Raw genomic sequence first — 14225 nt, 5'->3', positions numbered from 1 at the left:
AAACTCTCTATTCTCCTAGGCAAAAAAAACATCCTTTTAATAACTTTTTTTGCCATAGCCATTGCATACTACTTATTATGATAATATGCACAGGGGAGTTCTATGTTTAATAACAGATAAATCAATGCATTAGTTACGCTTTCCAGGTGATGTCAATCCTCAAGTCTAACACAACCAATGTCTCTCTTATCTTTTAAGCAGCTCCCTCTTTAGAAAGTCAAATGTCTGAGAGTAAAGCAAAAGGTTTACCTGTTATAAAGAAGGTTCTACTTCCAGGAAATGAAAAACATGTTAAAATCCCCAGTTATTGTTCACGCAAACCAACTGTTAAAGGACAGCCTGGGCGCCTGGGCTAAGGACAGGCAGCCACTGGATCACAGGGCTTGATAAACTGAGGGACGGCTCAGTCTCCTTCCCCTGACCTTGCGCCTGGGGTGTAGCGGTGTTGTCCTGAATTAATTCTCACAACCACACAGGATTATGACAGACAGTGAAGGACTGCTCACGAAAGAGCAACTGCCGAGAAAATCCTGAGTGCATATTTACTGAGTCTCCTTCTTGGACAAGGAAGTCAGGCAGTAAGGCTTTGAAGGTAAGCAAGTTTGTTCCACGTGCAGAACAACACCTGCTGAGGCTGACGTGTCAGCCAAGACATCTGTCTTAAGCGCATGAGAAACAGCACATAAGGAAAGAGTCAGACAGAACAGTCTCCAGAAAACAGGGTCTTGAGAAAGGAACAACATTTATATGCCTACAATGGGGCCCTCAATCTTTAAACCTCCGTCACCAGAATACATGAGAGTTTACACCACAGGGGTGAGGGGAAAGGATCTGTCTTGGTCTGCAGGTCCTCGTGTGCACATGGGACCTTCAGTGAAGTTCCCCACCCAGATGACTGGCTGCTCCACAATCCAGAGCCTCTCACAGCTGGAAGACGAGGGAGAAAGGGAGGAAAGCAATGAAGTGGAAGCTCTAGAACCACTGGAGGAAATCTCAAGAGGGTTAAAACAAGATGGCTCAAAATCACGACACATGAGAGATTCTCATTTCCAATACAAAAAGCAGTTTAAGAATGCTCAGGTATATAATATATAAGTGGTAGTTCCAAAAGCTGAATGTTTGTGAATAATATCCTCTCTTTACACAAAGTATCAGCAGCTCCATACCCAGCATGGATCACATTAAACTGATCTCTGTCCTGTCTAGCCAGCCTGAAAAGTAACAGCAGAGTGCCCAAGACATCAGGAAAAAAAAAAAACTTAACAAACCATGGCTGATCTCAAAACTGGTTTTCCCAAGGCTCTTTAAACTGGAAAGTACCCAGAACCAATGTGAATTCTCTGAGATGTCCCAGACCAGGATTTCTCAAATTCAACACTGTTGATAACTGACCTGGGTAATTTGTGGCCAGGGCCTATTCTGTGTACTATAGGATATTCAGCAGCATCCCTGGCCTCTACCCACCAGGTAGAGGTTAACACCAGGTAGATGTTAGCTCACACACAAACCCTAGTTGTGACAAGCGAAGATGTCCCTGGAGAGCAAAACCCTCCCAGCTGAGAACCACCGACTCAGACCAGTGCTTCACGATGAATCACTTGGGTTCTACGAAGATGCAGGTTCTGATTCAGTAGGTCTGAGGTGCACAAAGTGAGCTGCATCTCTAACAAGCACAAAGGGATGCTTGATGCTGCCGGTCACAGATCACACTTTGAAGAGAGGAATCTAGAGTAGTACCTCCCAACCCCTGTCTACATACTGCAATCATTTGAGAAGCTTTTTAAAAATTCTGATGCTTAGGCCACACCCCAGATCAATGAAATAATAATCTCTGGGGTTGGGGTTTAGGCATCAGGATTAAAGTTCCTAGGTGATTCCAATGTTCGGCCAAGGGTTTGAAGAGGTTGTCTACTCATCCCTAGGACTGGAAAGTAAGTACAAATAGGCATTTAAAAATGAAGGGGAAGTACACAAGAGGAAAACGATTGCTCTCCTCACACATTCCTGACGTTGGTCACGCCCAGCTTTCAAGACAACCGAGATGTTTAGAGAGATGTAATACCAGAAAACCGTCTCTATGATGCTTTTTTATATTGCTTTATAATTCCTATTTCCATTTCAGTTTCAAGTTTGAAAATTATATGTAGAGACCACATAAAGGACACTATTTTAAAGACTTTTTACCCAAAGATTCTTGACGTTTTGAGTATGTTACTTTTCAGATTCAGATTTTAAAAGTTTGTGAATCTCCTGCCAAAGTTTTTCTGCATAAAACAACATGATACATGGGATTTGCTTTGAAATGTCTTAGCTAAAAAGGGCAGATGGAGGACAGTGCTGGGATATACATAAAACTGGCAAAACGTTAATACCTATTCATTAAAGCTAAAAGATCAGTCATGGAAAATCATTGTTATTACACTAGTCCCTCTATAGATATTTGAAAATTTCTATAATAACAATTGAAAAGCAATTTCTTGAATCCAAAATATAGCTTTCTATTAAAGATCATCCCAAAGAAAAATTCATGTTCATATGAAACTTGTCTATGTGAAAACTTCAAATTTTCACTGTAAAAGACGAAGGACCTGGGACTTCCCTGGTGGTCCAGTGGCTGGGGCTCCCTCTCCTAGTGCAGGGGGCCTGGATCCAATCCCTGGTCAGGGAACTGGATCCCACATGCCATAACTAGGTGTTCTCAGGCCGCAGCTAAGACCTGGTGTAGCCAAATAAATAAATACTTAGGAAAAAAAAAAAAGAAGGACCTGACACCTCTAGCAGCAGTTCCCAGTTTTTGCCGTTTCCTTTCATTCCACTGAAAAAGTAAATTATCACTCTGGTTTCCAGATATGTTCCATTTGTCTGAAATTGTCTTTCAAAAGACTTACTGTGTCATTCAAAAGAATTCTTTCGTGTCTCCTCACTGAAAAAACTTGGGGCTTAGCAAAGCTTTGGTTAGTTCTTTTAAAAAAAAAAATCTGCTTAAGGCCTTTACCTTTCAAGTTAGAAAAGAGGAAAAAGCAAACACAATTCATAGGTGATGAAAGACATGGTACTGAACCAGGAGGTAAGGTGGATGCGATCCTTGCCCATCATATCAGACGTACTCGGAGACAGCCTGTTTCCAGCAGGAACTACATATAGGATCTAGTTTTTAAGCATCTGAAACAGCTAAAAATGACCCAACACCAGAAATCATGATAATCATCTCATGTATTTGGTTCAGAATGCTGGGGGTGATGTGATGCTAATGGGATGCTTTCAGGTAAAATGAAAGAAAGCTCATTGCTACGGCAGAATCACACTTCTGTGTTAAAGAATTTAAAGTTGTCAGAATTGGAACTCTGAAAATTCTCTGGACTCATCTGATCTCTTTCTTAATTTTTCTTCCACTGTAATTCTCTTTGTTCAACCTCATTTCTAAAGAGGATATCTCGCAGACATCAGAAAAGAGTTGAAAATATACACAAACTAAGTGCAATACAGTATTTTCACCTGGAATAAAATCTTAGGCCTGAAAAATGCTATACTATTTTTAATGTACTGATAAAACAAAAAAAAAGATGAAACAAAAGATAATACTTTCAAATTCATGCTGTATTTCTTACCAGTGAAATTAAATCCTCCATAGTTTGCCTGTTGTTTCTGTGATGTACAGAAAGTTCCGTTACACAATCTTCATCAAGGTGAATAAGCTAGAAAAAAATTTTTATTGATTTTATTAACGTTAATAAAATATTTATGGCTTTGAAACCTTTAAATTATGATAATTACCTTGTAAAATCAAACACCAACATGTAAAAACAACATGAGTTTGTCAAACTCTTAGGTAAGAATAAACATCCTCCACAATTTTTAGATATAAGCAGATAACAATAAGCAGTTCAAGAAGGTGATGAGCTCTCTTTCCTAGCTCTTCACGTCCCCATCATCATCTGACCGACTGCTACAATTCTGCGCTGCAGCCCAGGGACTCTATTCTCTTCCCCTCCTGCAACACAGGGACCGGCATTTGCACCAAAGAGCAGATATCTAGGCATCAAAAACTAGTGTCTGCACAAGAGACCGCGTAAAGAGTGGGTCACACTTGTAGCACATAGTCTCCCAGGTTATGTCTGGGTTTAGCACAAGCCAAGGAGCCCTTCTGATGGTGCCACAGATGCTGCACAATCATCATTATGATGAAGGTCCTGGCAAAGCACAAGTGTTAAAGGAAGAAGTAATACTGCCTCTACACAAACATTATTTTGATTAAGGACAGAAATGATCCAAAGCATCCCTGCAGGATGAGACCTCACCAGAGATGGGACCAGAAATAGGTTCTCAGAACCAAACAAGGATCACTGAGAATGAAAAGGCAGGCAGGGTCTGGCCTGTCCCTCCAACAGGAGTTCAGAAAATCACATAGGAAGAAAATTATAAGGAATGTAATTATAAAGTCATATTTCCAATGTAAGAATTCACTTCACAACAGCCCCAGTAAGTAAGGTTTCACTTTCTACTTAGTTTTCATCTCCAGAACAGCTGGGATGGCTAGCTTCGTCCTCCTCCCCTAAAATTTGTCTCCTTCTGATTCCTACCCACTGTGAACCGGTACAGTCCGACAGCTGACAGGCTTTAGAAGTAGACCTTGGTTTTCATCATTTTATCACAAAAGAACCGTGTGATCTTGAGCATGTTATTACACCATCCTGTAAAATAGAGATGGCACCTGCCATGTAACATATGCAAGCTATGTGGAGTACCTAAACGAAGAGGCCCTCAAACAATGGTGAACTATTTTTACTAACAGTCTTAATTCTGTTTCCTCTTTGGTATAAGAGCCTTTCATAAATTTGAATATTCCTATTATCAGCAACCTTTCTTCTCCAAGCATTCTCTTTTCCAGTCCCTTTAACCACCATTTCAATGATTAACTCCTCCCAACCATCTGGTCCTTTCTTTAGATCATAGTTCAGGTTGTCACTGACCCTCAAGATCCAAGAGAGGTTTGCCCAGCAGAAGGCAGAGCACTACCATGACCTTCCCTTGTTCTGGACACCACAGTTGTCTCAACAGACTCAAGGGAAAACCATGCGCCACCATGAAACCGCGGGGACGGTACAAACAATGACCTGCATGACCGGCTGGTTCCTCACGGGCTATGGAGAATGTGGAGACCACAGAGGTTTATACTGATGGTTCCAGGAAAGTCACCAATGCCACAAGTAAGTTTTCCTTGTGATTCTTTGACCTCAGCAGTTCCCCGAACTGTAGATTCCCACTTCAGGAAGAACTCAGACTCAGAAGCCCAGACATTTTACAACTCAGCTGGGTATCTTCTTGTTGATATCACTGCTCAAGCATGAAAGACGGGATTTCTGGGGTTCCCACCATGACCTTAAGTTACTCTCATAAAAACAAAAACCTCTTCCCCCACAGCCTCTTGCTCTGTACTTTTATCACACGGTATGTGGAGGAAGGGACTCGATGCGATCTTCTTTGCTGGGCTCTTGAACTGGAAAGAATGAAAAGAGTGGGACAAAACACCAAAGTCTGAAAAATACGGTTTCTCAAACTGGGTTTTTCAAAGAGGTTCAATACTTTAAGTACTCTGAATTCTCAGCCACACACACTCCAGTTAAATCAAAAATGTGTGCCAAAAGCTAGCCAATTATTGTGGATTATCCGTGCCTACGACATTCCCTGTTCAGTAGGGTAGAAAATGGAACTGAATATAACTTCCATTTTATACAATACTTGAGCACTACAGCTACGTGTGAAAATGATAGAAGATCGTGCATACAGTTACAGAATAGCATCTCTACCTTAAATATCCAAGTAAACCTGAATTATTTTTTATAGTTCACCCTTGATGAAAGACAATACTGAGGCAGACAAGCAAATACTTCAAAAAGCAATAATCCCTTATAGCTCTTCTGTATATAACTCATTTGATCCCTGCAATAGCTCAGTAAGGCAGATATAACAGATGAATGACATTGCATTTAAAGCACTTTATAAACGACAAAACATAATCCAAACATACAGAAGAGACTGACATTAGAATACCCACCCACGTTAGAGGTGAGAAAGACTCAGAAAAATGTATGCCATTTGCCCAAGATGGGCATTTTTCACCCTAGCCTAGGGTTCTTCCTACCACACCACAGCGCCACCTCTCCGAGACTCTGTTCCAATAGCTATTCCAACAGAGACCAGACAAGCAACGCTCATCACAAAGGCTACCGCTACACAGTATACAGGACCTGAGTTTCAACTGCTGACCTGTCAGATCCATTATGTTCTGGAGCCCTTCTGCTTGGGTTAAGATCCTGGTTCTACACTTACTAGCTATTTGACCTTGGGCAAGTTATCTCATGATTTTGTGTTCAACTGCTTCATCTGCAAATGGGGACAACAGTACCCAGTTCAGAGGGTTTATATGAGGGTTAAAGGAATTAAGAGAGTTAAAGACAAAAAGCCCTGAACGGTTCTATCCTAAGGGCTCTATTGTTATACCACAGCACTATGGCTGCACACTTCTCTATTATAGTAAGCATTAAATATATATGAGCAATTATTATACTAATATGTAAGGAGAATCATATACATTTGCAAAACACTCAAAACTATGTATCCTACTTTACACAATGCCACAATTTAAAATAATCTTCGTGCTGATGAAATCAGAGACGGTCTTCATTTTGGCCTCTACTCTGTTGCAAACACTAGCATACCCTCCCCTGTTAAGGATCACGGCTGAGAAGACATGCAAAGCCCTCCCACACGTGGAGAAACGGTGACCCCCAATGGCTGAAAACAGGCATTGGCGCCACGCATGGTCACCATCCCGCAAGGGGCACACCACAGCTCCCTGGCCCGGCTGCCACGCTGCTCAGACAGCAAACGTTCTGCTGTCTGTAGGCTCTCAGCTATTAGCATGAAGCTGCTGCTTGAAGATGTCTTAAAAGATGAAAGAAAACAGGGAGAAGAGAAATTTCAGAGACTGACAATCACAGGAGAATCAGGAGGGATTTGAGGTCAGGCTGTGTGGTCTTCACAGGGGACAGACCAGTAAGAAGGGGTTAAAAACAAACAGCCTATTTTTCCAGGTATCTATATTTATTGGTGTGATTCTTCCAGAAAGCAAATATCCTACAGTTGTATCAGGTCTACAATGTGGCGTGTCTCCAAACTGTTCTGTTGACCCATGCACAAACTCCACTTCACTGTAGACATTTTAGATTATCAGAAAACATCCCCAATTACTGATAAGGCTATTAAAATACTTCTCCTTTAAAGCATTAAAATGTTTTTCTAACTACATACCTGTGTGAGGCTACATTTTCTTCATATGCTTTAACCAAAACAATGTATCAAAAGAGTGTAGAAGGAGATGAGTACCCAAGTGTCTTCTATTAAGCTAGACTTTAAAGAAATTTGCAAAGACGTAAAGCAGTGCCACTCTTCTCACTATATTTATTTCTTAAATAGTTATGTTTAACTTCTTGATTTCCTTGTCTATGAAAAGGGGATAAGAATTGTACCAACTTTGATGCCTACGCCTTCCATACTGGCTCTGGGTTTTGCCTTGTGGCTTGCTTTGGCCCGACATTAGTAAGTACAATGAAAGCAGAGGCTTGAAAAATGCTTGAGCGTTAGGGCTTGCCCACTTTCTTGCTTCTTTTGGAATCCAGCCACCATATCAGGAAGCCCACAGTAGCCTGCTGGACGCAATGTGACCCAACAAACGACTAGCATAAACAGCTGGGGTTTTTTTGGCCATGCTATGTCACATGTAGGATCTTAGTTCTTTGACCGGGGATCAAAACCGAGCCTCCTGCAATAGAAGCATGGAGTCTTAACCACTGAACCACCGGGGAGTCCCAGGAGCTGGTCTTTTGAGTGAATCTCATACAATCCAGCCACATTAGAGTCCCCAGTTGACTGCGGCCACACGAGTGACCTCAGGTAAGACCCACACAAGAGCAGCCCAGCTGAGCCCCAAATTACTGATCCACGGAAACTGTAAATTATTATTGTTTTAAATCACTAAATTTGTTTTTTTTCAATGTAGCAATAGTTCATTAATATGCAAAATGTGGCTACCCCTTACATAAAATAAACTGTAAAGATTTACTGTGTAACACAGGGAACTATCAGTCAATATCTTATAATAACCTATAATGGGAAATAATTTGAAAAAATATATATATATATACATGCATAACTGAATCACTTTGCTGTACATCTAAAACTAACACAATATTTTTAATTAACTATAATTTTTTTAATTACACATATTCTTTAGTAACGCTCACATTTTTATCAAGTTCAAACTGCCAATTGTTAAAAAATATTTTTAAAACAGTAATGTAGGAATACTTGTTAATATAATTGTTTAAACTTGCATAGCACCCTGTATTAAAGTTCTTTCCTATATATATATATATTAAACCAACTCTCAGGGTGTAGTGTGGTCTGCAGACCCCGAAGAATCTCCAATCAAAACAATATAACAAAAGAGACAATGCAGAAGCCGGTGAGATCCAAGTGCCCTCCTTTAAGCTAGGCTTTAAAGAAACTTGCAAAGATGTAAAACAACGCTATTCTTCCCACATTTATTTTTTAAATATTCATTTTTCATAAAAATATTCATTTGTGATAAACTGTTAACAGGTATAGTACTGTTACTTTTAAGTGAATCAATTAATAAATATTTTAATAAATTAATATTAAGAGCATTAAAGGGGGCCTCAGACCTAAAAGTATGAGAACCACTGCAACGTTGTAACTACTCTGGAAAGTAGACAAATAACAGGTTTAACCTACTTTTTACAGACGAATGTATAGGTTTGGAAAAGTTAAGTAACCTGCCCAAGATTCTCAGAGCACTGTTCACAATCTGACTATGTCAGAGACACCTGGGAGCTTTTTAAATATCCATTAATTGTTGTGGGAGGGAGCACAGGCACTTTTTAGGGTCCTTGTGATTCTCATGTGCCGGCCTGGTTAGGCGCCACTGTCTGGGAGGTTAACAGGTGAATGTATAATTCAGTTACAGTCTCCCAAACAGCAATCTGATGAATAAGTCTACAAGATACATTTTCTTTTATACTTAGACCACATCACTGTACATCCTGAATCCACACAAAGTTTTTTGTTTGTTTGCTTTTTAATTCTACTTACAGGAGCCTTGCTTTGCCACTCAACAGGACAGTTGTAATCGTGCATGATCCAGGGGTGGTTCAAGAGATTTTTCATAGAAATCCGTTTCTTTGGGTCCACCTAGTGGCCATTGAGAGGTAGCTGGAGATTAACATTTCAAATGGAGAGCATAGAACACCTTTTTCTCCTCAGAACTCAAAATTCATCAGAACAGATGTAAACTTTTATCATCACAAAAATGCTGTCAAAGACCTTAAAATGGCCTTGGAATAAATTCTTTTAAAAGGGGAATAGAAGCAAGAGAACTATAGCAACCAACACGGCTTAGAAGATAAATGTTTAACAAACATGAACTTCATTGGTATGGACATTATTCATGAAGTTCAGTCAATCTATTGTATGATGTAATAGTCTTTTGCTGGAAAACCTATTCACAGGAAATATTCACCAATTTAATATTCAAGCAGCCACAATGCAGGGCATTCACACTGAATATGCAATCTCTACCTCCGGTGAGCTTACAATCACATAGAACAAGTTGAAAAGCATACCTTTCTTTTCCATTTGTAATTTTCAAATGTGAGGAAAGGAAAATTAATCAACACAGATTAAGTTTTGGGGAGTTTAGAAGAAAGGATGAGGTGTTTTCAATCTCATTATGGAGATTTGGTGGTCTGGCCTACTTAATCAAGGTGGGTGAGCTTGAAGTAAATTTTGAATAAAAAGTAGAGATGGCTTAATAGATGGAAAACTGAAATACATAATAATGAAAAACATACTGCACTAATAAGGTACTCATATTTTCAAAGTGCTTCCTATTAATCTCATTTTATCCACGTAACACGATGCAGCAGTGAGGCCAAGCTCAGAATCCCCATTTTCAGGTCAGAACCAAGTTAGGTGGCATGCCTATTGATCTGTAGGGAGGATAACTAGCCTTCAGCACTCCCATCTTTCACCTTCAGAGGTCAATACACCAAATCAGTGATTCTTAAATGTGGCCCCCACCAGATCAGCAGCATCAGTGTCATCTGATGGGAGCTTGTTAGAAATGCAAACTCTTAGTCCTGCCCCAGATCTATAGAATCAGACCCTCTCCGTTTGAAGCCCAGCAATCTGGGTTTTACTAAGCCCATCTGGCAACTCTGGTAGATCCTAAAGTTTGAGAACCATAGCACTAGATCAAGGGCCCACTCAGCTATACATCAGCTCATTCAAGCGTTTATTCCATATCTACTATATGTCTAGCATACAAAGAGTGGGAGCAAGAAAACAGAAAACAGTGGAGCAAGAGATGATTAAACTGACAATTCTCAAGAAAAGGGAAGAAAAACCAAATCACCAGACATATATTAGCTGTCTTTAAAAAAAAAAAAATGCAGGTCTTTCCTGGAGGTCCAGTGGTTAAAACTTCACACTTCTACTACAGGGGACGCAGGTTCGACCCCTGATCAGGGAAGATCCCACATGCCATGTGGTATGGCCAAAAAAAGAAAGCTGCGTTTGCAAAGAAGAGCACTAGTAAAGAATATTTGCAGAACAGATATAATGAATAGAATTTTTTAAAGGTGATGTATAAATGTAGTAGCACAGACATCTTAAAATCAAATAACTGCAATAGACTTCTATTATTTAAAAATAAATAACAAAGATTACCTGTAGCATTTGCTGAAGAAGTAGAACGCTACTGGGCGAGAGCCACTTAGGAACGTCATATTTCCCTCTCTACAAAAAACAAGAAAAGCATTAAAGAGATTTAGGTTCAACCAGCCTTAACAAAAATTTCTACAGTTAACAACATGCTAGAGATTTACTTCTAAGCTTGAAGACTTCGCCCAACTTTAAGACATGGCAAACATATATCTTACAGGCCTTTGGAATCTATAGTATTATTAGTGGACAGAAGTATACACTGTAGACAATGTTCATATTGCTAAAGCAAATTTTAGTTTATAATCCCAGAAGAACTGTCAGTTGACAAAGTTAGGTCACAGAAAAGCGTATTTGGTAACTGGACACAGGCTGTGGTTACCCACGGGTCACGTATCATCTACAAGGCAGAATTCACTATCACTGAAGAACTGGCACTGAAGAAAGCCACCCCTTTGGGGAATGGAAGAGACTCAGGAGACAAATGCTTACAACCTGTTAGACATTACAGTCACTAAGTCATCAACCAAAACAAGACTAGGGGCTTGCTAAACACTAACACGTGACAGAATAGTACCTCTTCACGCAGCCTGTCACACACCCTTCTTTCCCAATTCAAAGGAAATGACAGAATCATTTTTCTTAGCAGAGAACAAATTGTTTAATGATGCTAGGATAACAGGTTAATTGTATGAGAAAATTAAGATTGAACTGTAATTCAAAATCTACATCAAAATTATTTCTACCCAGATTAAAGAGTTAAATGCAAATACAAAACCATGAGAATACGGAAAGCATCGGTGATTAGTTTTTAGAACCTGTCTAGACATGACAGCAATACCAAAAACTGTAAAGATTAACAGATGACAAAATTAAAAACTGACATTTCTGTAGAGCAAAACACAACTAACAAAGTTAATTAACAACACAGTGAGAAGGGGGAAAGCCTTTCCACCTAGATGACAAAAGACTAACCTACTTTATCACGTACAGAGCTCTCACAGATCACCACCGATCCTGCTCTCCCAACATTTCCCTTCACAGCAAATGGCGATTGCCTTACCCACTCCTCAGGTCAGAAACCTTGGATCATGGGCTTCCTTGGGGGTCCAGTGGCTAAGACTTCACACTCCCAACGCAAGAGGCCTGGGTTCAATCCCCATCAGGGAACTAGATCCCACATGCTGCAATTAAGAGTTTGCACGCCACTACTAAAGATCCTGCTGGCTCTCAAGTAAAGAACTTCAATGCCACAGTGAAGATCTGGCTTCAGGCCCAGCGTGGTCTGTGTCCCACATCCACCAACTCCTTGCTACCTCTCAAACTCACCTGCTCACTCTCTCCCTCACTCACCAAACTATGATCACAAGTAAAACACAAGGCCTGCCTTAGGTCCTGTGCACACTTTGTTCCCGCCACCATCGTGCTTTCCTCAATATCAGCAGAGCTTGTACCTTTACCTGCTTCAGGTCTCCCCTTAAATACCAGTGGTATCAATGAGGTCTCCCCAAACCACCATTATAAATGGCATCCTCATGCACCATCATCCCTACCACCCTTCCAAGGCACCTTCTGTACAGTCCTTATCTCCACTTGTCATACTACATATTTATTTGTTTATTTTCTCTATATTTATTTGTTTATATGTCATAGTACATATTTATTTGTTTATTTTGTGCACACACACACACCCAGCATATTTATTTTGTTTAAATATGTCATACTACATGTTTATTTATAAACACAAATTTGTTTATAAATGTCATACTACATATTTGTTTATACATTAGAAAATATTCTAACGTATTCTATTTACATTAGAATATAAACTCTTTAAAAAAATCACAGGGATTTTGTCTGTACTGTTCACCTAGAACACTGTCTGGCCCTAACATAAAAGGTGCTCAATTAATATTTGTTGAATAAATGAAGAAATAGGATAAAAGCATATACTCCAAAAGAAAATGGACAAAGAATATTCACAATTCCAAAAACAAGAGCTTTTAAATGGTCAATGAACATGATAACATGTTCAACTAATCTAATAATAAAAAAGTAATTAATTTAAACAAAAATATGATCTAAATTGATAAACTTCAAAAAAATTATCCAGTGTTCGAGTTCAGGGGCAAGAGCACTTATATATACAACAACAGAGTATAAACGTTTCTGAAGAGTACTGTGGAAATATGTTTAAAAAGCGTTCAAGATCAAATATCCTTGATCCAGCAATTACACTTCTAGCAATTTATCCTAAGCAAATAAATTGGCATAAAAAAGTTATTACTGTTATGAATAGTAATATTCATCACACAATTGTTTGTGATACAACTATGGGGACTAAGGGACATGGTCTGGGAGAATCCAGAGGGTCCCCAAAACTAATCAAAGACAAAATTACCTGAATAAGGATCCTGAGTTAGAAATCTATTACAGGTCCAGGGAGACGAGGGTGTTAGGTAGTTAGAATAGGAAAGAGTAGTCCAGAATGGCGGTGGCTAAAGGACAAAGACGGGAAAAGCCCTGGAAAACAGAACAAAGGAAGGTCCAAGGATGGGTGTGAGGACTGCAGGTGGAACAAACAGCCCTCCTGGCCAGCCCAATTTACACAGGGCAGGCTCAGGGGGAGGAGAAAAAACATAGAAAAAGAGGCGCCAAAATCGAGCCCCTGGCCTCTCTTCTCTTAGCATCTTCTGGGTCAGCCCGCCCTCATGCCTCGAGGATGTATTTTCCTTTGCTTGCCAAATAAAAAGGCTGTAACACTGGTCCCTCCGTTGCTTCAAATGTTTGCTGTGGTGAGACAGAACCAAGGAAATTACAGACTCCCCTGACCATGGCAAGTGCACACATGCGCATGCACGCAGGTACATGCGCATGCACACACACACACACACACACACACACACACCCAACAATGACTGAACTAGGCTGGGAGGGCAGAGGCGGGCAGGTGGAGAAGCCATCGGCTAGCAGCTGCATTGCCTTCTCTGTCCTCATGAACTGTCTAGGACACAGTTCTCACAGGAACCAGTCCAGCTTAAAGGTGAGGCGAGGAATGGACAGTACAGATCACTCAGAATCTGAGACCTACATGACAGGCTGGACTTTGATTGTGTTAAAGAAACAGTCAAAGTTCCAAAGAAACGCTATCAAGCAATTTATTTAAAAAGAAAAGGTGCTAATGTTAAAGCAACTCAACCTCTTACTCAGACTCTCTCATGAGAGCAGACAGGTTGACCTACAAAGTGTTTCCTAGGAAGGGCAAGAGTTTTCATTTTACAAATGACATTTAATGTTATTAAGTTTTTCATTCTCCTTTAGCTAAAGCACTCACTGCTACCCGGAGATCCCACGCCTATTTATGCCTTGCCAGGGCACCTACACACACGCCAACGTCAGGTGCTGACGTCTGTTTCTGACCGTAA

At 40.1% G+C, this 14225-nt stretch overlaps 1 protein-coding gene across 2 annotated transcripts in view; it reads right to left on the bottom strand.

Moving 5' to 3' along the window:
- MELK (maternal embryonic leucine zipper kinase) overlaps window positions 1-14225 on the bottom strand; it is a 73551-nt gene that overhangs the window by 28461 nt on the left and 30865 nt on the right. For both annotated transcript variants that reach the window (XM_061132284.1, XM_061132285.1), the window contains exons 9-11: window positions 10807-10875; window positions 9172-9270; window positions 3609-3695 (exon numbers count right to left, since the gene is read on the bottom strand). In XM_061132284.1, the coding sequence (XP_060988267.1) occupies window positions 3609-3695; window positions 9172-9270; window positions 10807-10875 (255 nt within the window). The remainder of the gene's footprint in view (window positions 1-3608; window positions 3696-9171; window positions 9271-10806; window positions 10876-14225) is intronic.

The sequence above is a fragment of the Dama dama genome, chromosome 29 (genome assembly GCF_033118175.1).
Source record: "Dama dama isolate Ldn47 chromosome 29, ASM3311817v1, whole genome shotgun sequence".
Classification (NCBI taxonomy): domain Eukaryota; kingdom Metazoa; phylum Chordata; class Mammalia; order Artiodactyla; family Cervidae; genus Dama; species Dama dama.
Note: the sequence above shows the minus strand (reverse complement) of the source record. Positions and strands in the feature narration are given on the sequence as shown.